The sequence below is a fragment of the Bos javanicus genome, chromosome 13 (assembly GCF_032452875.1).
Source record: "Bos javanicus breed banteng chromosome 13, ARS-OSU_banteng_1.0, whole genome shotgun sequence".
In the NCBI taxonomy this organism is placed as follows: Eukaryota; Metazoa; Chordata; class Mammalia; order Artiodactyla; family Bovidae; genus Bos; species Bos javanicus.
Genome location: NC_083880.1, coordinates 48,305,593 through 48,331,864, shown reverse-complemented (window position 1 = coordinate 48,331,864; position 26,272 = coordinate 48,305,593). Strand labels below are relative to the sequence as shown.

Below are 26,272 nucleotides of genomic sequence, written 5' to 3'. Positions count from 1 at the left end.
CTTCACTGATTTACTCTAAAGTCAGTGAGAAAATACATAAATACAAAAAAACACTTAGAAAGCTGTGTGATAAAATGGATGCACACGCTACTATCAAGTCATCTCCTTTACTGGGTTTAGATTATGTTACATACCCAGACTTTGTTCAAGGGTGTATATAGACATACATGCATACATTTACATGTATATATATGTATATATATCATATTATATAATACTAAAATATGTGTGTAAAACTGATTGACTTTTAAAACTTATCTTGTTTTCTAGTTGGCTAGACTCCTCACGTTCCCTTATGGAACAAGGCATCCAGGAGGATGAGCAGCTGCTGTTACGATTTAAATACTACACTTTCTTTGACTTGAATCCCAAAGTAAGATACTTTTTCTCTATTCTCTCTCTCTTTTTAAAATGAATGCATAGAAATGTAAAACTGAATCATTTAGTTACCAAAATTTGGATTAATTCTTGTAACCTTCTGTTTAGCTCTGCAGGGTTAGACCGATAAGTGTATACTGGTCCCTGGATTTTCCTGTTGGTTTCTAGTGGGAATGGTGAGCTTCCCCTGAGTTAGGGGAGTCTCTAAGGACCTTCCGGAGAAGGCAATGGCACCCCACTCCAGTACTCTTGCCTGGAAAATCCCATGAATGGAGGAGCCTGGTAGGCTGCAGTCCATGGGGTCACTAGGAGTCAGACACGACTGAGCGACTTCACTTTCACTTTTCACTTTCATGTATTGGAGAAGGAAATGGCAACCCACTCCAGTGTTCTTGCCTGGAGAATCCCAGGGACGGGGGAGCCTAGTGGGCTGCCTTCTCTGGGGTCACACAGAGTTGGACACGACTGAAGCGACTTAGCAGCAGCAGCAGCAGCTAAGGACCTTCATGCATGGCGTGTCCTGTCCTTCTCCACAGGGACCCAGAACAAGAAGAGAGTGAGTGGCTCACAAGCATGAAGCCAGAGCCCTTCATGCTTAAGAAAGGAGTTGTCAGGGCCAGGTTAAGAGGCATAGGGGTTCTGGCGAAGAAGCCAGGACCCCATGATAGCACACGCTTGGCTCCCTACCACAGTGCTGAATGAGTCTTGATTGGTGAGACAGAGGGGTCACCTGGGTCAATAAAGAGCCCAGCTGGTTGCCAACTCCCATATTAAGTGCACATCCCCTCCCTGAAGTTTCCCAGGACAGCTGAGTGATGAAACAAGGCCTCTGAATGGCTGCCCTTTCTTTGCCCCAGCTCTCCCTTTTGTAGAGCTGTGAACCAGCACTTAAAATGGCCCAAAGTAGAAAATACAAACTGGTTACCTGAGTGCACAGAAGGATTGTATTATTTCCACCCCAGTACCATGCTGGCTGCTTTTGTCCAATTACCAAAGGGCTGCTCTTCGAGGAGCCTGCTCCAGGTTGCCTTCTGCGCCCATCCTTTCCTCGTGCATGGCAGTGTCTCTGTCTCTTGTGCCACTGTCTTCTCCTTAGTCCTCAATTTAAATCTGGTCTCCAGAGGCCTTCTGGGCTCACTGCTTCTCTAAGTGGTGTCTTCTTTAAAATAAGCCCTATTTCTTGTCCTTCTGTGGAGCTCTTGCTCAGTCTTTGGTTGAGATCCAGCTTTCTGCCCCTGGACCTGGCTTGTGTCTGGAGTGCATCACTTCCATCAAACCATGGTAAGAAAGCAAATTTTGGTTCTTCTTTGATTAAATCTTGAGGAGAAATTACTATTACAGCTTTTCCTAACCAATTGTTTTAATTTTACTAAACACCAGGAAGGGCAATGTGAATTATACAGCTATTAGGATTTTCTTTTTGTGTTGCCTATTAGAACCAAATCTTTTTTTTTTTAATATTTATTTATTTTAATTGTTGATGATTGGTTACAATGTTGGTTTTATTTCTGTTATACATCAACATGAATTAACCATAGGTGTACATATGTCCCCTCCCTTTGAATCTCCCTCCCACCTCCCGCCCATTCTCACCCCTCTAAGCTGTTACAGAGCCCAGTTTGAGTTCCCTGAGTCATACAGCAAATTCCCATTGGCTATCTATTTACATATGTCAGTGTATATGCATCCATGCTACCCTCTCCATTTATCTCACCCTTTCCTTCTTCTCCCCAACCCTTGTCCATAAGTCTGTTCTCTGTGTCTGCATCTCCATTGTTGCTCTGTGAACAGATTCGTCAGTACTGTCCTTCTAGATTCCATATATATATGTTAATATATGATATTTGCTTTTCTCTTTCTGACTTCCTTCACTCTGTGTAATAGGGTCTAGGTTCCTCTACCTCATTAGAACTGACTCACGCATCCCTTTATATGGCTGAGTGATATTCCATTGTATATATGTACCACTACTTCTTTATCCGGTCACCTATCAATGGACATCTAGATTGCTTCCATGTCTTGGCTATTGTAAATAGTGCTGCAATGAATACTGGGGTTCATGTGTCTTTTTCAGTTCTGTTTGCTTCAGGGTATATGCCTAGAAGTGATATTGCTGGGTCATTTGGTAGTTTTATTCCTAGTTTTTTTTAAGAAATCTCCATACTGTCTTCCACAGTGGCTGTAACAATTTACATTCCTACCAGCAGTGTAGGAGGGTTCCCCTTTCTCCACACCGTCTCCAGCACTTGTTGTTTGTGGATTTTTTAGTTATGGCCATTCTGTCTGAGATGAAGTGATATCTCACTGTAGTTTTGATTTGCATTTCTCTAATAATGAGTGATGTTGAACATCTCTTCATGTGTTTATTAGCCATCTATGTATGTTTTCTTTGGAGAAATGTCTGTTTAGGTCTTTTGCGCACTTTTTGATTGGGTTGTTTGTTTTTCTGGTATTAAGTTGTATGAGCTCTTGTATATTTTGGAAATTAATTCTTTGTCAGTTATTTTGTTTGCTATTATTTTATCCCATTCTGTGGGTTGTCTTTTCACCTTGTTGGTAGTTTCCTTTGCTGTGCAGAAGCTTTTAAGTTTAATTAGGTCCCATTTATTTATCTTTGTTTTTATTTCTATTATTCTAAGAGGTGGGTCATAAAGGATCTTGCTATGATTTATGTCATACGGTGTTCTGCCTGTTATCTTCTAAGAGTTTTATAGTTTCTAGTCTTACATGTAGGTCTTTAGTTCATTTCAAGTTTATCTTTGTGTATGGTGTTACTAAATGTTCTAATTTCATTGTGTAGTTGTCCAGTTCTTCCAGCACCACTTATTGAAGAGACTATCTTTTTCACATTGTGTATTCTTGCCTCCTTTGTCAAAGATAAGTGCCCGTATGTGCGTGGATTTATCTCTGGGCTTTTTTTCCTGTTCCATTGGTCTATACTTCTATTTTTGAGCCAATATCTTACTGTCTTGATTACTGTAGCTTTGTAGTATAGTCTGAAATAAAGCAAGTTGATTCCTCTAGCTCCATTCTTCTTTCTCAAGATTGCTTTGACTATTCGGGATCTTTTGTATTTCCATACAGAATTGTGAAATGTTTAGTTCTAGTTCTGTGAAAAATATCATTGGTAATTTGATAGGGACTGCATTGAATCTGTAGATTGCTTTTGGTAGTATAGTCATTTTCACAATATTGATTCTTCCAACCCAGGAGCATGGAATATCCCTCCATCTGTTTATGTCGTTATGATACTGTACATAGAAAACCCTAAAGACACTATCAGAAAATCACTAGAACTAATTAGTGAATTTGGTAAAGTCACAGGATACAAAATCAATAAATAGAAATCACTTGTATTCCTATATACTAACAATGAAAAATCAGAAAGAAATTAAGGAATCAATCCCATTTACCACTGCAACTAAGAGAATAAAATACCTAGGAATAAACCTACCTAAGGAGACAAAAGAGCTATATACAGAAAACTATAAGACACTGATGAAAGAAATCAAAGAACCAAATCTTTACATTTTCTATGACCTCAGTTTCTAGTCTCATTCCTGACTCAACTTACTCTTTCCTTGTCTAGTTTCTAGGTAGCTTATTCTATCTTGTTGTATGCTATCTATTCTAATACATAAGGTTTTTTCTGAAATCTGATAACACATAAATAAAGCATATTTATGTATTTTCTAATTGCTAAGTCAGGAACGTGGCTCCATCTTGTCTGTTCAGACTTGTACCCCTGTTGTTTATTTTTTCATTTCTTTATCAAACAACTGCTGTATGCCAAGGGCTTCCCAGGTGGCTCAGTAGTAAAGGATCTGCTCAGTAGTAAAGGATCTGCTGCCAATGCAGGAAATGGTCTCTGGGGTCAGGACGGTCCCCTGGAGAAGGAAATGGCAACCCAACTCCAGTATTCTTACCTGGAAAATCCCATGGATGGAAGAGCCGGACAGGCTACAATACATGGGGTTGCATGGAGTCGGACATGACCTAGCAACTAAACAACAGACAACAACCGTGTGCCAAGAGCTAAGATAGCAGCTGAGGACCCCAAACTGCTGGACAGTAGAATAAGGTTTTCACATTTATGAAATGAAACATAAGATTACAATAAGGAATAATTATATTGAACTACAGTAACCAAAATCTTTTCCAAAATGGATATAAGTAAATCTCTTTCATTAACTGAATAAATATATAGTGGCCATTCATAACTAGCTTAATATTGAAGTGGTGGTGATGCATGTGAGCATTATTGGAAAATAGCAACTGTGAGGAATATGAAAAATCTGTGATTCTGATAGTCATGAGTGCTCTATAATACTGTGGTTTGTTGCCTACATTCATCATGGATGGAAATGCTAAATTTCCATTAGGAGTTGGTACAAATTGAGATGTAGTTTTTCCTCATCCAAGCTTATGGACTACCTGATTTAGACTCCCAGATTCAGAAACTGTCCTAGGATCACACTCAGGTCTTATTCCTTCTAAAATAAGAGCTTTTCTGTGTTCTTGGTCACGCTGGCCCTTCCATTTTCAGAGCCACAACTGAGTGTGATTTAAGGACTCATACTTCTAATTGTACCACGTTCATGAATTTTCTCTACAAACTGCAGACTCCTTGAAAATAGGGAACACTTCTGATATATCCTTTGCCCTCCACTCCTACATGTTGCAAGGATGCTAGGAGAGTGATCCTTGGTCACTTGCTCTGTGATTGGATCAGCTAGGTCTTGAAGGCCCTCCTATCAGTTTCCTTGCCAAGAGATTCTGCATTAAATTCCTTGCTTTGGCAATTGAGCTCATTGCTGAAAATAAACTCAGTCATCTACTTCTAAAAAATGTCGGAAACGTGAATGACATCACAGTCAAAAAATTCAGACATGTCAAATCATCAGCCTAAGTAAGCAAGCATGGAAGAGCAGTGTTAAATACGTGTTGTCTAAAAAGTGGAAGATTATGAGACTTCCCTTGATGGTCCAGTTGTTAAGACTCCATGCTTCCAATACAGAGGGTGTGGGTTTGATTCCTGGTTGGGGAACTAAGATCCCACATGCCTCTCAATGTGGCCAAATGTTTTTTAAGAAAGTAAAAAGAATTTTAAAAGTGGGAGATTAAAAAGAATCATAATCCCAGAAGGGGGCAAGCACACCAAAGACAAAGGTCACCAGGGCCATTATCCTAGGCTGTTTGCCTCCAGTCTCTGCTTGCTTAATTGGTAAGGAATTCTCTGTCCACAGCCTATGAACAAAATGTATTTGAATCCAACAGCCAAATAGCAGCTACCAACCCAAAAATGACTGAAAGATCCAGGCTGGCAGCATATGACTTGTGGCGCAAGATGATTCCCAACCATCTGGAGTTGTGGCAGCCCTCCTTCCCTTCCCCTCCTAAAGTACAGAGTGCTATAAATGAAACCAAGTTTAAGGCTTCTACCGTGTACTGGGTAGAGCGATACAGAAACTTAAGATAGAGTTCATGTTTTCAAAGAATCTACAATCAAATTAAGAAGAGCAAAGATGGCACCCAGGAAACCACTGCAAATATACAAGGCACCCTGTATTTAGGAGCTAAATCAGTTAATTGGACCAGGGAGCTTCTCTACTCTGGCTTTCAGAGGAGAGATACAAGCAAGCTACTGGATGGCATCACCAACTCAATGGACATGAGTCTGAGTGAACTCCAGGAGTTGGTGATGGACAGGGAGGCCTGGCGTGCTGCGATTCATAGGGTCGCAAAGAGTAGGACACGACTGAGCGACTGAACTGACAGGGTGTAGGCTACTGGAACTGATTAAAATCTCATATGTATGAGAGTACTAGAATACAACATTTCAAATATATTACTTTAGAAAGGCTAAAAGAATCCATAAAAGAAAAGATTGATACATTTTAATTAAAAATGAAAATTGTACACATGGCAAAAAACTACAAATAAGTAGAAAAATGTTATTGTAATACTTACTACAAACAAAAGGCCAGACTCTCTAATATATAAAGAGTTCTTCCAAACCAGTAATAAAATAGCAACAACGCAGTAGCAAAGGATGTGAACACATAGTCCATAGAAAAGGAACTACAATAGCTCTTAGTCTTATATCCACAAAGAACAAAAAGTTCCATACACTATCTTATTTATCTAGAGTGTGGAGAAACAGGTGCTCTCATACACAGACTGATTGTAGGTCAAAGTACAAATTAAGTCTCTGTGGAAGACTATTTGACAGTATCTGTCAGAATTACAATTCTGCATAGCTTTGACCCTGAAAATCTACCCTTTGGTATTTTTACCACAATTATACTCAAATATGTGAGTCAGTATGTCTGTACACAAGAATAGTTATTATTACATTGTTTGTTTTAGGAAAAAACTGGAAACCACCTAAACAGCCAGCAGTAGGGAACTGGTTAGTTACATTATGATCCATTCATATAGTGTTGTGATTAGGAAGAATGAGTCAGCTTCCTTTTGATGGGAAACATGGTCAGGGAATATTATTGAGTAAAAAGGAACAAGATACAAAACAATCAGTAGAGAAACCACCTTGTTTGTGCGGAACAAGGAAGAAAGAGTTGACTTTTTATTGTACACCTTTTGTCTCTCTTAAATTCATTCAAAATTAATTTCATCATTATATACTCTTTTGCCCCATTTAAGGGCATTTTTAAATGTGTGCATTAAAAAAAAAATAAACTTTTATGACTTCAAAGCAACACTTTCCCTTTTATTAGGCTCATGTGGACTTTTTAAAGTCCAACGTCTTTGAAAAATGTTTCTTTGTTATTAACTTCCTTGTTAGGAAGCAGACAAACTCTGTCCTTGAAAGATGTGTTTTCTACTTGATACTACACTCAGTCTTCAGGCCTGCCCAAGCAGCAGTCAAGTCTAACATCTTAGAGAAAAGTGCTGTCAAGGCAGGAGGTAATCAACCAGGGCCTTCCATACTTCATACATATGTGTATGTGTGTGTGTGTGTGTGTTAGTTGCTCAATCATGTCTGACTCTTTGCAACCCCATGGACTGTAGCCCACCAGGCTCCTCTGTCCATGGAATTCTCCAGGCATGAATACTGGAGTAGGTTGCCATTTCCTTCTCCAGGGTATCTTCCCAACCCAGGGATCAAACCCAGGTCTCCTGCATTGCAGGTAGATTCTTTACTGTCTAGGCACAAGGAAAGCCTATATAGATAGATAGGTGCATATATACATTTACATTTGTTTTTTACAAAAATAATATAACAGGGTTTACAGAGTTCTATTAATTCTTTAAAGTTACATAGTCAAGGTCTATGCTTCAATATACTCATTTTTTACTCTGGAGTAAAATGGGAATTTTAGGCCTAAAATTAGATTTAAGATTACTGAACAGAGGCCATATAGCAACACAGACATGATAAATCTTGATCATCACATAACTAGAAATATGTTGCTTTTATCCTTATGCTGGGTCTTACACACCCCCAATCAATTAGTTTCATTTTAAGTAAAATACAAAAACAAAATAGTTCACTGAAGTAATCTTCTTTTCATTACATTAGCACATATGCCAAATTATACTAACTGCATGATAATCTCTGTGTACTGAGGCTATATTTTTAGCATGTGCTCCTATCTACTTCATTAAATACAGCATCCAGCTAGCAACCACAAAAAGAGGAATGCATGCTGTACAGCAAAAAAGAGAACAACAACCTGCAGGATGGTATCTTGCAGGGTTTGTTGTTGTTTTTTAGCCACTAAGTCATGTCCAACTCTTTTGCAACCCCATGGACTGTAGCCCACCAGACTCCTCTATCCATGGGATTTCCCAGGCAAAAGTACTGGAATGGGTTACCATTTCCTTCTCCAGAAAAGGCATGTCAGTTTTATAAGAGGCTTAAAAGATACTAAAAGTTGCTACCCAACTAACAAAGAATCTTGAATGATTAGATCAAATAGTAATCCTCTCCTGAGAGCATGAAACCTATGGGAGGTAGGCTTTATTATTTTTTCATATTGTTGATTGGTGGAAGGAGAGAGAGGTTTATTGAACTGACTAGATGAGGAAAAATGGATTTGAGCAGTGGAGGTGGCAGAGGCCACATGTTTTGGTGATTTCTATTTTCAATTAACCGGGAGACAAAGGAAATCGAGGGCCAAGGAGAGGGCAGCAGTAGCCAGTCCCCACCAGAGAAAAACATGTTTCTGAATCACTGAAACCCCTGAAAGAGTTCTCAGGGAAAATCTTTTGGGGCCCCTCTTAGCAAATGAACCTGCAAAAGACCCAGGACCCTGTGCTCAGTGGGAATGCGAACAGTCCAAAGAGGAAAGTCCAGAGCTCTCTGGACGCAGCAGACGATCTGGGGTTCCTCAGCAAGAGCCAGGCCTGGCCCAGCCTGTTCTCCTGATGTCAGTCTGGAAAAGTAGGCAACTCTTATTAACCAATACTTTCAAAGAATTGTTTTACCAGACTTGGGAATGGAAAAGAGATAAGTAATTTTAGGTGTGGAAGCGCGTATTCAATTTTTTAAATCTGTACTGACTGCATTTGAGAGAAAAGCCTTATTGGGTGATTTAATTTACTTTAAGTAGACAGAGAAGGAGTGATAGTTAGACCAATAGATACATACATGCACACAGATATATATAAATATGTATATGACAAATGACAGTTTATTAGCCCAATTCAAATTTCAGCAACTGCACATACTATTTAAATTGTGTGTGTCAGCTTGAATTCAGGGCAGGGGCCTTTTGTGGGGAGAGGGTTGGGAGTTGGTTGCCTGGTTTTTGGTGTGCACTGTGTGTATGTGTGGTTTTTTTAGTTTTAATGTCTTTGGATGGTAGTATAATTGACATGCCATAAAATTCACCATTGTAAGTGTACAGTGTAATTTTTAGTAAATTTACATAGTCGTGTAGCCATCACCACAATCTCATTTTAAAACACTTGCATCACGCAAAAACGTTTCCAATCATACCCATTTGTGGTCAGTGTCTGTCCCCAGCCCCAGCCTGCACCTGATCTGCTTTCTGTCTTGAGTTTTGCCTTTTCTAGAAATTTCACATACGGAATCTACAGCATGTAGCTTGTGTCTGGATTCTTTCATTGGGCATGATGGCTTTGATGTGTATCTGTGTTTCTGCCTGAGTGGTGTCCCATCTGTGGATGGATACATGTGGATACATTTTGTTTATTCATCTTCAGTTTGAGGGACATTCAAGTGTTTCTGGTTTGGAGCTGTTGTGAATAATGCTGCCATGGGGGTTTTCATGCGTGTCATGTTTCAGTTTGTTTTTGGAGGATTCTGGGGCAAACTCCTGAGGGTTTCCATGACACCTGGCAAAGTTAAGAAAACAAGAACAGACTTTATTGAGATTGTTATTATTCCAGCCTCCTGAAAACCACACACTTGGATCTGCATTTGCCCTCCTTTCCAAGCAGTTTTAAAAGCCATGAGAAGGAGAAAGCCTGGGGGCAGGTCACAGTCCCACATGCATAAAGTTAATGCAAAAGGAAAAGTGGACTCACGCTAACCAACCAATGATAAACCTGTTTACATGCTCTGAATGTCTTTCTATTTCTCCACCATGTTTTCTTCAACATTTTTATCTTTTTTAAAGGATACAGTATAAACTCAATATGAAGGGAAAAAAAGAAAATCAAACATAGGAGTTACTGTTTAATTGAAACAGAATTCCAGTTTTGCAAGATGAAAGAAGTTCTGGAGTCAGATGGTAGTCAATGCGAGTATACTTAATGCCACTGTGTATACTTAAAAATAGTTAAGATGGTAAATTTCATATGTATTTTTAAAAGGAATTTTTAAAAATCAAACATAAAAAGGAAGTAGTTCCAGTAAAAATGGAAAGTAATCCTTTACCAAGATCTTTCTCCTGAGAGGTAGCCATGGTTAACAGCGTAATGATTAACCATCCTTGCAGATTTTTTCACATATATTTATAAATGTGTATTTGTTTTGTAGCTTGCTTCTTTTTACTTTATATCAGCCATATTTTCATGTCAGCATATATGTGTCTGACTCACTTTTTTTAACTACTACAAAATAATCAAAGAAAAGGCTAAAGCATGGTTTATCAGGACCTGTGGGTTGCTTCTTTGATGAATCCTTTGTATCTCTTTAGAATAGTAGCCATGGACATGCTCATGAAAGGGCAAAAAGACATTTAAAGATCCTGCCAAAGTGCTTCCTACTGACACATGTGTAAGTGCCAGTTTACACCACGTCCTCACCAATACCACACATTATCAGTACTTACAACCTAGATAAATCTGATAGGAAAATAGAAATTATGTCATCGGGTTTTAGTTTTACTTCTCTGATTATTAGTGAGGTCGAGCATATTTTCCAATGTTTATGTGGCCATTTTGGTTTCATCTGTGAATTGCCTGTTTATATATATTTGCCCCATTTTTTATTGAATTCTTTATATTTTTCATATTGATTTATAGGAGCACTTACTTATCGCAGATATTTTCTTTCAATCTATATCTTGTCTTAACATATAATCTTCTCTAGGGTATTTTTCACCATTAAAAATGTTTAAATGATTTTAAAATGATTGTAAAGTCAGCCTTATGCATTATAACCTAAAGGCTTCCTGTCTTGCTTAGAAAGGGCTTCCTCTCTGAAAGATAACAAAGTTTTCTATTGTGTTTCCTTCTAATAGTTTTGATTGTTAACCTTAGATTTTTAAATATAATATGCCTTTAGATATAAAATCATATACCATGCATTTCACGTACCAACATTTCACTCATTTAAAATGTACAAGTCAGTGGTTTTTAGTATATTCAGAGTTGTGCAACCATTGCTGCTATGTAATTTCAGAGCATTTTCATCATCCCATCAAGAAATTTTATCACCCATTAGGAGTCTCTTCCCATTTCCCTCCAATTCTCCCAGTCCTCAGCAACCATCAGTCTGCTTTCTACCTCTGTGGATTTGCCTGTTCTGGACATTTCATGTAAATGGAATTATACAATATACAAAATACGTGGTACTCTGTGACAGTTTCTTTCCTTTAGCATATCTTCAGGGTCCATCTGTATTGTAGCATGTATCAGTATTTTATTTCTTTTTATTGCCAAATAATATTCCATTATATGTATATGCCATGTTTTATCATGGACATCTGAATTATTTCTATTTTTTGGTTATTGTGACTAATGCTGCTGTGACCATTCATGTACCCATCTGGGGTTTTTTTCCTTTGACTTTTTTTAATTGTGCTAAAATATACAAAATATAACATTTGTCATTTTAATCATTTTCAAGTCTACAGCTCAGTGGCAAGAAGTACAGTCACAGTGTTGTGCAACTATCACCACTATTTCCAGAACTGTTTCATCATCCTGTACAGAAATTCTATACACATTAAACAGAACTCCCCATTTTTTCCTTCCTCCAGCAGCTAGTGAACTCTATTCTACTTCCTATCTGTATGAATTTGTCTATTCTGAGCACTTCATCATATAAGTGGAGTCATACAATAGTTGTCTTTCTGTGTCTGTCTGTTTTCACTGAGCATAATGTCTTCAAGATGCATATATGTTATAGCTTGTATCAGAATTCCTGTCCCTTTTAAGGCTGAATAATACTCATTGTATGTATATACTTCTTTTTGTTAGTCATTCATCAATTGATAGATATTTTGGTTGTTTCTACTTTTGGGCTATTGTGAATAATGCTACTGTGAACATTGCAGTACAAGTATCCATTCGAGTCCCTGTTTTCATTCTTTTTCAGTATCTACTTATGAGTGGAATTGCTGGATCTTATTCTGTGTTCAACTTTTCCATGAACTGCCAAACTGTTTCTTATGGAGGCTGCACCATTTTACATTCCCACAAGCAATGCATAAGGGTTCCAATTTCTCCACATTCTTAGCAATATTTGTTATTATCTGTCTTTTAGGTTAGATTGATCCTAGTGGATGTGAAGTGGTATCACACTGTGGTTTTGCATGCTTGGGTTCTTTAATCTATCTGTATATTTTGGATGTGTAAGGCTTTGTGATTTTCTATCTTGTTTTCCAAATGGCTAGGCATTTTTAACACTATTATAGTGTTGAAAGAAAGCTTCTCTTGCTTATAAAATGCCATTTTATTTTATATTAAATTACATACCTTCATTAGGTCTGTCCTCACTCCAGTACACTTGCCTGGAAAATCCCATGGATGGAGGAGCCTGGTGGGCTGCAGTCCATGGGGTCGCTAGGAGTCAGACACGACTGAGCGACTTCACTTTCTCTTTTCACTTTCATGCATTGGAGAAGGAAATGGCAACCCACTCCAGTGTTCTTGCCTGGAGAATCCCAGGGACGGGGGAGCCTGGTGTGCTGCCATCTCTGGGGTCACACAGAGTCGGACACGACTGAAGTGACTTAGCATAGCATAGCATAGCATTAGGTCTGTTGCTAGATATTGCTTTATTGACATTTTGTCCATTGCCACAGCAATAACACACTGTTTTAGTTGCTGCCACTTTACTATATGTTTCAATAACTGAGAGGAAAAGTACCTTCCCAACATTGCTATTTTTCAAAATGTTCTTGGAGATATTTGAACATTATCTTTTCCAGCCCAACTTGAACAGCTTGCATGAAGTTCCACTAAAAACCTGTGTCCTTGTCCACTGAAATACAGAGGGTGGAGGGTTAAGATTCTGCTTAGAATTACACAGAGTACAGATCAGCTTGAGGACCCCTTCTCCTTATTTTACTTAACACATAAACCATTCCATTAGCTGTGTTTCCCACCAACAGAAGTATGATAAGAAAGGAAAAATAATGGAGTCTAACTAAGATGGGTCAGTTTGGGCTCTTGAAGAAGCTCTGGGAAATATTTTGAGAAAGAAAGTTCTTAATTCAGAAGTAAAATGAACTGGGGTAGTAGAAAGATAGAGGGGTTTCTTTCAGTTACTGAACTAAAATGCATTGCATCTGATTAACAAGAATTGACCTGTTATTCTAAAACTTTTGTATCATGGGATGTAAATATGTCCCACCACACACACATAAGCACATGCCTGTTCTTCTCTCTAGTATGATGCTGTCCGAATAAACCAACTCTATGAACAAGCCAGGTGGGCCATTCTCTTAGAAGAAATTGACTGCACAGAGGAAGAAATGTTGATCTTTGCAGCACTACAGGTATGGGAACGTTGGTACCTTCCTCTGGAAGGAAACAAAGAAAATTTGTTCTCCTTAAAGTTTCATTTTCTTTCTACTGATTTTTTCTTTGAAAAGGAGTTGAAAATTAGTGTAGTAAATTTAAGTTTAAAATATTCCTCATAACCAACCCATGCATACATCTTATAAGGCATCAGTCTTGCTATCCTCATTGCTTCTGCACTATAAGGTCAACCAATGACGGAGAAGAACTGAGTTGGAACATGACTAACCATGAATCTCAAAATAATTTACATTAAAATGTCATTTTCCATGCATACCCAGGAGATCTCCTTCCAGGAGATGTTCAGTATTTTCTTTCCTCATTTGTGTTTCTAATAGTCCTAAAACTCTGTTTCTGTTGTAGTATCACATTAGCAAACTGTCGTTGTCCACTGAAATACAGGATTTTACAAATGAGTCTGAGGTTGACGAAGTAGAAGCAGCACTTTCTAATTTGGAAGTGACCCTGGAAGGTGGAAAAGCAGACAACACTTTGGTATGAATGTTTCTGATAACTCAGAATTGTGGCTTTGCTCTGACTGACAAGTATAAATGAGCTTTTTTATTATAAATAAGGGAATATTTTGTCTGATTTTGAAGAAAGGAAAATACTCTCTTCCTCGAACAAACTTAAACTTGACTAGCTTTTCTCAGATCAGCTCTGTAAGTAACTGTAAGGTATTTTTATCACTCCCAATGACAATTCTTTTGTACTGTACTTCTTCTTAAAAATAAGCTAGCTTGGTATGAGGGAAAGACCGCGCTGGTCTCCATTTCACTAAAGTGGAACATGAAATTGACCCTTTAACTGAAGTCTAGAAGAATGAGGTAGCTGTGAAAGTAGAGAGAATGCTTCACAGATACAAAACCATGTGATCTGTTGACCTAGTCATGCATTTCTTTGGGCAAGACTGTACGCTGTAAAAAGTTCCTGAACCCTTTGACTTTAGGAAATAAAGAAAAACTCTCCAGTAAAACATAAGATAATAACGCTCCTGCTTCTTATCCAGGATGGATGTGGCTTAACTGTCAGCTTTATAATTGCAGTGCCCTGCCTTGTTTGATTCATTTGTTGGGAGCCACCCTTTTGTTTAACTTCTTCAATCATTAGTTTAATCACATTGAATCAGAGAGGTAGAGTCATTGTAATTTGTATAAATAGTAATAGATGCAATGAGGCACTGTATTGTATACAGTAATACACACATTATTGTATTTAATGTGTGTTCTCTTATGATTAAATTCCTTAAAATAGGACATTGCTATAATGGAAAAGCAACTACCTTATACAAATGAAATTCTCAGATTCTGAAGAGATCCAAGCCCTGAACCACATTTATGAGACCTGGGCCCCACGAAACTAGATTTGTCTTTTGTTACTTCCTCCACCAAATACTTACAGTGGAAAAGTCATCCTTAGAACAAATAGAAAATTCCCTCTCAACGCCCTCAATATTTTTATGTGATGCCAAACAATAGTCTTTTCAGTTTGAAAATAGGCACCAACCTATACCATAGAATGAACTTTGAACCAGATTCTTTCTGAGAATCAGTAGGATTCTATATATCAGTAAACTAGATATAGCTACTCTTATACACTCTGATGTAAAAATTATGAAACATTTTGTTTGGACATAAAAGTAGTAGTTTCTAACTCAGATTTTTAACTTGAATGATAGTGTATGGTCAGTTTTTTTTTAATCTTTTTTCATTTGTGTAATATATGACACAGAAAGTAAAAAAATACAAAAATGTAAAGCTTAACAAATCAGTATTATATTATCAGCCAAGTTAAAAAAATAAATAAATAAATAAATTATCAGCCAAGTTACCACCCAAATCAAGAAATAGAACTTCACCAGTTACCCCCAGGATCCGCACAGGTGCCTAATCTCAGTCCCAGCCCTCTCTCACCCTATCCCTGAGGTAAACTACTGGAAATGTAGCTGGTATGACTGAGGAAGTGAGTTTTTCATTTTATTTAATTTAGTTAATTCTTATGTAAATTGTTCCACGTGGCAGGTGGCTACAGTGTGGGATAGAGTACCAGCACCACTTGTCTAATTACTGCTTGTCAAATGTTATCTGCTTTTCCTCAGGAGGACATTACTGATATCCCTAAACTTGCAGATAATCTCAGATTATTTAGGTAAGTCACCCTTGAAGAGGAAAGAAGTTACTCATAGCAAAATCTTGCAGGTAAAGAGTGTAGGAGTTTAAATTGAACATCCATTAGGCAAGTTCTTGGTTCAAAGGTAAAAGCACAAGCTTTGGCATCAGAGACATAATGGATGGAGTCCTAGCGCCATAGCGCACAACAGCGGGATGATCTCAGGCATTGCCATCATGTCTCTGAGCCTCAGTTTCCTGATCTATGAAGTGGGGATATACCTCCTCTTGGGCATGTTGGGAATATTAAATTAAATGATGCATATGAAGCATTAAACATGGTTCCTGGCTCATTAAATGCTGATATAAATATGGTCGGTATTGGTGATCGTGAACACATATGCCAGACTTTTATGGTGCACCTGCTCAGGGCTCTCATACCATTTGAAGGCTCTTTTATGATTTAAAAGCAAGTTGTCTTTAGAGCTTTGATCCCAGACTTATAGAGAGTTGGCTTCCCTGGTGGCTCAGAGAGTAAGAATCTGCCTGCAATGCAGGAGATGTGGGTTCAGTCCCTGGGTCAGGAAAATCCCCTGGAGAAGGGAGTGGCTACCCACTCCAGTATTCTTGCCTGGAGAATTCCAAGGACAGAGGAGTCTGATGGGCTACAATCCATGAGTCAGACATGACTGAATGACTAACACACACATATACACACCTTAGTTTATCTACCTTCACCTGTTAAAGTATTTCTGATAAACCCCCCAGTCGCCTCAGATCACTCTGAAACTGTTAAAAGGAATAGAAGTTTTTTACTTTCTTCATGAAAGACTGCCACATTTGTGATGGTGCCAAGGTGGGTTAGGATGAAAGGAGTAAGGTTCGTTTGAAGTTCTATCACTTTATGGTTTGTTGACTTTCCTTACAAACTGACACTTCACTTAGTTGGCTTGAAAAGAAACACCGGTTGCTTTTGTTACCACGATTCAAAGAAAAACTTGGAAAGAATGGGCAATGAATCAGATATAAATGAGAAATAAGAGTCCAAAGGTAACAGTATTTGTCACTGAGTTTCTGCAGGGTTTTTTTTAATGTGATCTTAGCAGATGGTCCAAACAATTGGGTCATTCATTTAACTTCTGTGGCATAAATAATTGTAACCATGCATATCACTACAGTTAAAATTACAGAAAAAAATAATAACAATTTGAATCCACAAATCTATCTTTATAAATTACTAATTTTTCTTGAGAGAAATCTGGTTGCCATAGCTTCTGTATAGAGCAAACTGAGCTCTTCACAGACCAAATGATGACAGTATTCTTCCTATAAAATGATAAATCCTAAAAAGGAGATGATATTCTGGAAGTAAGCCCCACATCCATATCACTTTAAAGTGACTTTCATGCTAAAACTCACAAAGTTGTCCTCATATTTGGCCAGTGGACACTTTGTCTGCCAAAGTTCTCAATGCATTGAATATAACATATAATATTGTTTCTGGAAGAAAAAAATACAGGACAAAGGGAAGAGGGAGAGTGGAGCTGATGACACAGAAAAGGAGAAGGGAAAGGAGGAAGGAGGTTGGAGGGACTACCTCTGCTGTTGGTGGGTGTGTGACCTTATAGGCCATTCTTTTCTCTGGGCCTCCTCTCCTCAACAGAAGGGCATTGAACTAGCCCTTTGGTTTTAAATTTTTTTCTTTGACAGTGAAGCTCCTTTTTCTTTCCTAAGCCACATCTATTGAACCCACATGTAAATAATGGACTTCTCTTCCTAGCAATGTGGTATCTGATCTGATGCAAATCTCAATCTTGCTTACCTATACAAAATTGATCTTGAAGTGAGACTGGGAAGTCACAAGTGAGACTTCCTCAGCTTGTAGGGAATGAAGAGGGAACCAGTTCTATTAGGTTGGTGCAAAAGTAAATGTGGTTTTGTATTGTTGAACTTTGCCATTTGATATTGGAATACATTCTTAAATGTGGTTATGTTATATATCATTTAATGCATATTTCTCGCTTTATTTTTTTCTGCTAATGACATTACTTGCTGTGTATTTTACACTCATTTTAGAAATGTAAAGTATGGAAATGATATTAGACAAAAAGCAAATTCAAGCAATTTTCTGATTTGAGTTCAGAAGGGGTCATAAAGCAGCAGAGATGTTGCATAAAACCTGCAATAATGCATTTGGCCCAGGAACTGCTAATGAACGTACAGTGGCAATTCAAGAGTGTTGCAAAGGAGATGAGAGACTTGAAGATGAGGAGCGTAGTGGCTGGCCATCCAAAGTTGACAACAACCAATTGAGAGCAATCATCAAAGCTGATCCTCTTATAACTGCATGAGAATTTGCCGAAGAACTCAGCATTGACTATTCTACAATCGTTTAGCATTTGAAACAAATTGGAAAGGTGAAAAGGCTTGATAGGTAGATGCCTCATGAGCTGACCAAAAATCAAAAAAATCATCATTTTGAAGCATCTTCTCTTATCCTATACAACAACCACCAACCATTTCTCAATTGGATTGTGACGTGCAAGAAAAAAGTGGATTTTATATGATGACCAGTAACAACCAGCTCAGTGGTTGGACCAAGAAGACACTCCAAAGAACTTCCCAAAGCCAAACTTGCACCAAAAATATGTCATGATCACTCTTTGGTGATCTGCTGGCAGTCTGATCCACTACAGCTTTCTGAATCCCAGTGAAATCATTATATCTGAGAAGTGTGCTCAGCAAATCAATGAGATACACCAAAAACTGCATCACCTGTAGCTGGCACTGGTCAACAGGAAGGGCCCAGTCCTTCACACCTAACCACACTGCATGTCACACAACCAAAGCTTCAAAAGTTGAACGTATTGGGCTACATACCAAGTTTTGCCTCATTCGTCATATTCACCTGACCTCTTGCCAACCTTGGACTACCACTTCTTCAAGCATCTCAACAACTTTTTGCAGGGAAAATGCTTCCACAACCAGCAAGAGGCAGAAAATGCTTTCCAAGAGTTCATCAAATTTCGAAGCACAGACTTTTTACATTACAGGAAAAAACAAACATTTCTTATTGGCAAAAATGTGTTGATTGTAATGATTCCTATTTTGATTAATAAAGATGTGTTTGAGCCTAGTTAAAATGATTTAAAATTCAAAGACAGCAATTACATTTGCACCAACCTAATACAGATGCTGGAGAAGGAAATGGCAATCCACTCCAGTATTCTTGCCTGGAAAATCCCACGGACAGAGGAGCCTAGCAGGCTACAGTCCATGGGGTTGCAAGAGCCAGACATGACTTAGCAACTAAACCACCACCATACGTGAGTGGTCTAGTGGTTTTCCCTCCCTTTCCCTAATACAAATGAAGGGCTTCCCAGGTGACTCAGTGGTAAAGAACCCTCCTGCCAATGCAGGAGACATAGGAGACGGTTCGATCCCTGGGTCAGGAAGATCCCCTGGAGGAGGGCATGGCAACCCACTCCAGTATTCTTGACTGGAGAATCCCAAGGACAGAGGAGCCTGGTGGGCTACAGTTCATAGAGTCACAAAGAGTCAGACACAACTGAAGCGACATAGCACACACGCACAATACAAATGAAGCCTCAGTTGCACAGGCAGATTAGGCTATAGACATCGATTCTCATGGCTCAGGGCTGGGATTGTAATCCCTGTACAAAATTTAAGGTGGGATTGCCTCCTGTGAGGCAGTGAGCCAGGACTGAAGCCACTGCCTAAAAGCAGAAACTTGTAAGACCTGCCTTCTTTGCTTAACCGGGAATAGAAAAACTGCCCATCAGTGGAAGGAAGAGTAAGAAGTTCATCTTTGCATGGAGTTCTGTGTGGGGAAATGCGATGTCCTTTGAAAAATAAGAGCCATGGTCTGTGCCCCACACACATGTAGATCTAAATTTAAATGTCTTATATGGTAAAAGAATTCTGAAAAATAAAACATACTGGTCCAAAACCACAAAAGCTATGAAACCCTGGCAAATGTAATTGCAGAAATACCTAGAGAGCTACAGAGAAAGTAAACCCCCTCAAATAAACAAACAAATAAAAACCTTCCCAATAAAAATCGCTAACCATGTGAGTTCATAAACTACCATAAAGGTCAGGAGGCCCAATAAATAAGAGGATTAGGTAGTAGAACAATCTGAAGAAACCATAAAATGAGTATGTTGCTGCTGCTGCTGCTAAGTCGCTTTCAGTCGTGTCCGACTCTGTGCGACCCCATAGATGGCAGCCCGCCAGGCTTCCCCGTCCCTGGGATTCTCCAGGCAAGAAGACTGGAGTGGGTTGCCATTTCCTTCTTCAATGCATGAAAGTGAAAAGTGAAAGTGAAGTCGCTCAGTTGTGTCCGACTCGTCGAGACCCCATGGATTGCAGCCTACCAGGCTCCTCCGTCCATGGGATTTTCCAGGCAAGAGTACTGTAGTAGGTTAGGAATCATTAAATATACTGAAAGGTAAACATTTTAATGAAAGGTAATACTAGAAACTCTAGAAAAAAAAAAACACAGTCACAGAAATTGAAAATTGAATGCATGTGTTAAACATCAAGTTTAAAACTCAGCTAAAGGGAGTCCCCTGTCAGTCCAATGTTTAGGACTCAGATCTCACTGCTAAGGGCCCAGGTTTGTTCCCTGGTCAGGAAACTAAGATCTCACAAGCCGCACAGCATGGCCAAAAATAAAAAAAGTTAAGGAGAGGACTTAGAAAGATAAAAGTGGAAAATATGATATAGGTAGAATAAGAGGGTTCAACTAGGAGTTTAAGAAGGAAAAAAGGGTGGAGAAGCAAGCATTCAAAAGAGAATACTCCTGGACTTGCCTGGTGATACAGTGGATAAGACTCTGCTTGCCAATGCAGGAGACACAGGTTCGATCCCTGATCTGGGAAGATTCCACATGCTGCAGAGCAACTAAGCCCGTGAGCCACAACTACTGAAGCCCATGCTGCTGCTGCTACTGCTAAGTCGCTTCAGTCGTGTCCGACTCTGTGCGACCCCATGGACTGCAGCCCACCAGGCTTCTCTGTCCATGGGATTCTCCAGGCAAGAACACTGGAGTGGGTTGCCATTTCCTTCTCCAATGCATGAAAGTGGAAAGTGAAAGTGAAGTCGCTCAGTCGTGTCCGACTCTTAGCGACCCCATGGACTGCAGCCTACCAGGCTCCTCCATCCATGGGATTTCCCAGGCAACAGTACTGCAGTGGGGTGCCATTGCACAGCCAAATAAATAAATAAAAAGTCAACAAATGAGAAACCCTCAGGTTAAGAGGATTAAACTGCAGAGATTGAACATTGCAGCTCTGCCTTTCTCTGAGCATTCCTTGAAATGGCATAGGCAAATTACAGGAAGAATTTCTTTGAAGGGCCATTAGATGAAGAAAATATGATTCTCACATTGTATCCAGTTAATGAGGAAATTGTTGAAAACCATCAAGTGGAACCAGGTGTTTCCTCAACTTCAGACGTCAAAGAGGAGGCACTGAATACAAATGATCAAGTTCCTCCTCCTCAAACAAAGGAGCTTGAGGAAGCTTGTCCGAGCTCTAGCTTTAGAAGATCAGTTTGTCCCTAGCCAACTACATTGCCTCCAATTAACGACGTGAGTCGGGACACTGTGGAACTGGTGCCAACAACTTGAGTACCGACGTCCAGAAAATAGAAGTTTATCGGAGACTCCAAGAACATGCTTATCCTGAAAAAGATCAGTATGTTCCTAAATCATCACGGGAGGCCCAAATGCACTCATGTTCAAGGAAATACAACATGATGACCAAGAGGGGAAGTATACAGAAAAGAAAGATGAGTGAGAGTGAGGAAAGGACTAACATGGTTGATGTGGTAACTTCAGCTCAGGTAGCCGTGCTGGCAGCATGGTCAAGAATTGCTGCAAGGGCTGTTCAGCCAAAGGCTGTGAATTCGTGTGCCCTTCTCACCTCTCAGTACTTTCTGCCCCAAGCCTCAAGCATCCGGTGTTTTGTGGTCCACAGCAGACCACTCTTGGCAGACATAGAATGTTGGGTTCACCTGCAGTTCCAAGCAGGTCACACCTGGGTTCCCAACACCCCCAGGAGGATGACCTCTCTCTTCATGACCTGGAAGATAATATGTTACGCCCTGAATGTGTTAAGAGGAATAAGAAGATTATGAAAAGATTAATCCCAATGGGGAGGAGGAAGAAACCTGCTTTGGATACATCAACATCATTGCTTTTAAATGGGCCGTGTCTTAAAATAGAATAAGTGATTACCAGAGAGGAGGGAGTGTGAAGTGGGGAAATGGGTGATAGGGGTAATTTTATGGTAATCATGGTAACTAGATTTTTGTAGTATCAAATATCGAATTACCATGTTGTATATCTGTAGTGGTGTGTGCATGTTTATGTGTGTGTGTGTGCTCAATCGCTGTTGTTCAGTTGAGCTTGATTCTTTGGGACCCCATGGACTGCAGTCTGACAGCCTTTGCTGTCCATGGAATTTTCCAGGCAAGAATACTGGTGGAGGACTTGCCATTTCCTTCTCCAGGGGAAACTTCCTGACCCAGGGATCAAACCTGCGTCTCCTGCATTGGCAGGAGGATTCTTTAACACTGTGCCATCTGGAAAGCCCTGTATACCTGTAATGAAATGTTATATACTGGTTTTGCCTCGATTTTTTAAAATGTTAGAATTTATCACTGGAGCCATCTGGTCTTGGAGTTTTACTTGTTGAGAAGTTTTTGATTACTGATTCAATCTCCTTACTAATAATCAGGGGGAAAAGAATAAATGGTGGAGAGCCCACAGTTGAAGTGACTCACATCCCAATGATTGCTATGCTCTGTCCTCACCATCCTCAGTGTGGCCTGATGCCTTAAGTACAGATGGGAATGTCTGTATTCTGTACTTGAGGTTTACCTGAAAGTGACTGTTAATAGCTATGTATTGATCGAATGTAATTTGGTTTTGTTTTAGTTAACAGATTTTTTTTTAGCAGTTTTAGGCTTAATGCTGGATACTCCTTTGTCTGGATGTACCATAATTTATCCATTCATATCTTGAAGGCCACCTGGGTTGCTTCCAAGTTTTGGCAACTATGAATAAAGCTGCTAAAAACAAACAAACAAAAAAGTCTATAAATAAGGCAAAAATCACATATAAAAAAAAGAATGCTTGAGAGTTTTTCATAATTGTTGAGGACAAAATCCTTAAATTCAGAAAACTCAAATCCCAACAAAATAAATCAATATAAATGTACATCTTGATATGGCCAAACATTGGTAAGAGAAAGTTGTTAAAGTCTGAGAGAAAAGATAGATTTCCTACAAAAGAAGAATAGGGGAAGCAGATTTCTTGTTGGCTGGAAGATATTTTGAAAGGACTAAGGAAAGATAAGGGCTTTCCAGGTGGCACTAGTGGTAAAGAACCAGCCTGCCAATGCAGGAGACATAAAAGATGCAGGTTTGATCCTTGGTCAGGAATATCCCCTGAAGGAGGACATGGTCACCCATTCCAGTATTCTTGCATGGAGAATCCCATGGACAGAGGAATCTGGCAGGCTATCATCCATGAGTGCATGCTCAGTCACTTCAGTCATGTCCGACTCTTTGCAACCCTATGGCTCCTCTGTCCATAGGATTCTCCAGGCAAGAATACTGGAATGGGTGGCCATGCCCTCCTCTAGGGGATCTTCCTGACCCAGGTCCATGGGGTCGCAGAGTCAGACATGACTGAAGCGACTTAGCACACAGCACACAAGAGAAGATAAGTCAATCTAGAACTTTATGCCCAATCTCTTCAAGATTTTACTTGCTACAAACCCTTAAATATAAATCAGGCAAGATACAATCCCAATAGTCAATTATATGTTTAATAAACACAATGATTTATCCCCAAACTGTGAAGTATAACCACTGTTGGAGAGACTGCTTTGGAATAAATGGCTCCACAGCAAGGTTATAGCTGAGAGGTTATACATAAAATTCATTCATGGAGCTATTCACAGTCAAGTTACTATAGCAAAGAAGTTCCAATCAGACATACAGAGTGTGCTATAGAAAACTGTCAGTTTGATTCAATTTATAAATGAGACTCTTTACAGTACTTTTAAAGAGATGGAGGGTGACCATGAAAATCTTTGGTCCTGCTCCAAGGCTCACTGGTTATCACATTCAAAATTACCTATAAGTGTTATACTTTTAAAAAAAAAAAACTGTTCCAAATCTATGACTTTTCTGTGATGGTAAGTGGCCATTGGTAGTGAGTCTCCAGATACTTTAAAAATAATAGATACTTAATCTGTAATTTTTTTAAGGTGATTGTAAAATGAGTGAGTATGGAACTAGATTTTGAAAGATATTAATGCCATGAAGAGAACATTTTGAGAGTTATTTGGAAATGGTCCCATTGCCACAGTGTTGCCGGTAATGATCCTGCCTATTAAAACAGTATTATCTGCTCACCCTTAAAACCTGGAAACAGAATTTTTCTGTTAAACAGCATCCAAATTGAGTGATAGTGTATTTGAAACACACTTATTAAAAATACTAAATTACAACATATCCTGATTAATTTTCATAAGTGAGTGATTGACATCAAGGAATATGAAAATTAGTAGCCTTGCTTCAACAAAACCTTCACAAACAGATAGACGGCATTAAAATATGAATATTGTAATTAGTGAACACAGCCAACAGTGTGGTTCCTCCACTGGGGTTTGTATAACCTCCCTTCTTGAAACAAAATGAACTTTTCATATATAATTTTCAATAACTGTAAATATGTTAGGAAGTAGGTACTCAAAATATTTTAAAGATAGATTGTGCCCAGATTTACTTTGGAGATTATGGGGCAAACTAGGAAACCATGTTAGGAAAGCTTACCTAAATTGCAGACACCTGTGCCCTAAACTGAACCTGCTGAATAGGACTCTGGGAATGGGTCCAGGCTTATATATCTCCAATAAGTTCCCTTCCATGTCTTATGAACACCAGAGTTTGAGAACCATTTTTCTAGAAAATAAACTCCAACTTCTTAGCCATACATCCAGAGGCCCACAGTGGCCCCAGCCTGCTTGCTGTTCTTGTCTTCATCAGCCCTGACATGGAAATGACGTAGTTTCAGAAACTGCCCCTCTGCCCATTTCCATGGCTCAACCCAGCAGCACCCAGCATAAGGGAGATGTCCAAGAAGTGTTGACCCAACTTCTACCAGCAAGGTACCCAACTCTGACTCACCTCTGCATTTTGGACATGCAGTTGCCTGCACTTTTCTTTTTGAAATTTCTTTTCTGTTCCTCCCATCAAATGCTTATTGATCCTTCATTCTGAGTTTAAACATTGTGTCCTCTGTTACAACTCCTAGATCCTTGTTGTGTGACTTACCACATTTTTTTATATTTATTTACTTATACATTTCCCTCTTTAAAAGGGGAGCTCCATGAGGATTTGAGACTGTCTCATTCTTTTTTCTTTTATTTCTCTTTGTCATTCTTCAGGTAAAATTTAAGGATTACTTTTTCATTTATTTTTATTGAGGTAACACTGATTTATAGTATTATGTGATTTTCATATATACATCATTATATTTCTACTTCTGTGTACCCTACAGTGTGCTCACCGCCAAAATTTAGTTTCCATCTATCACCATGGGCTTCCCTGGTGGCTCAGTGGTAAAGAATCTGCCTGCATTGCAGGAGACACAGGTTCAGTCCCTGGGTCCAGAAGATCACTTGGAGAAGGAAATGACAACCCACTCCAGTATACTTCCTGGAGAATCCCATGGACAGAGGCACCTGGTGGGCCACAGTCTATGGGGTCACAAGAGTCAGACACAATTTAAGCAACTAAACCACAACCACCACCACCATATAATTTATCCCTTTAACCCATTGTGCCCCCCTTTCCCCAACCCTCCCCTTCTAGTAACTGCTACTCTCATTTCTATATCTATGTGTTTGTTTTGGTTTGTTCATTTATTTTGTCTGTTTTTTTTTCTTTTAATTTTTATTTTTAAACTTTACATAATTGTATTAGTTTTGCCAAATATCAAAATGAATCTGCCACAGGTATACATGTGTTCCCCATCCTGAACCCTCCTCCCTCCTCCCTCCCCATACCATCCCTCTGGGTCGTTCCAGTGCTCTAGCCCCAAGCATCCAGTATCGTGCATCGGACCTGGACTGGCATCTCATTTCATACATGATATTTTACATGTTTGTATTCCACACATGAATGAAATCATACTGTATTTGTCTTCCTCTGTATGACTTATTGCACTTAATGTAGTACCCTCAAAGTCCATGACAAATGATAAGATTTCATTCTATTTTGTGGCTAATATTTCATTGTGAATATATATATTGAAAATATACATATATATTCATATACATGTTCATATCATATCTTCTTTATTCATTTATTGATGGATACTCTGGTTGTTTTCATATCTTGGCTATAGTAAATAATGCTACATTGAACATAGGGGTGCATATATCTTTTCAAATTAGTGTTTTCATATTCTTTGGATAAATACTCAGAGAAATGAAATTGCTGAGTTATACAGTAGTTTTATTCTTAATTTTTTGAGGAATCTCCATATTGTTTTCCATGGTAGC

The 26,272-nt window shown here is 38.9% G+C and overlaps 1 protein-coding gene across 4 annotated transcripts in view; it reads left to right on the top strand.

The window, feature by feature from the left end:
- Window positions 1-26,272, top strand: part of FERMT1 (FERM domain containing kindlin 1) — a 69,055-nt gene that overhangs the window by 20,767 nt on the left and 22,016 nt on the right. For all 4 annotated transcript variants that reach the window (XR_009740362.1, XM_061436628.1, XM_061436629.1 and 1 more), the window contains 4 exons: window positions 271-373; window positions 13,431-13,538; window positions 13,924-14,055; window positions 15,659-15,708. Coding sequence is in view for 3 of the 4 variants with exons in the window: in XM_061436628.1 (XP_061292612.1) it covers window positions 271-373; window positions 13,431-13,538; window positions 13,924-14,055; window positions 15,659-15,708 (393 nt within the window). In the remaining variant the exon portion in view is untranslated. The remainder of the gene's footprint in view (window positions 1-270; window positions 374-13,430; window positions 13,539-13,923; window positions 14,056-15,658; window positions 15,709-26,272) is intronic.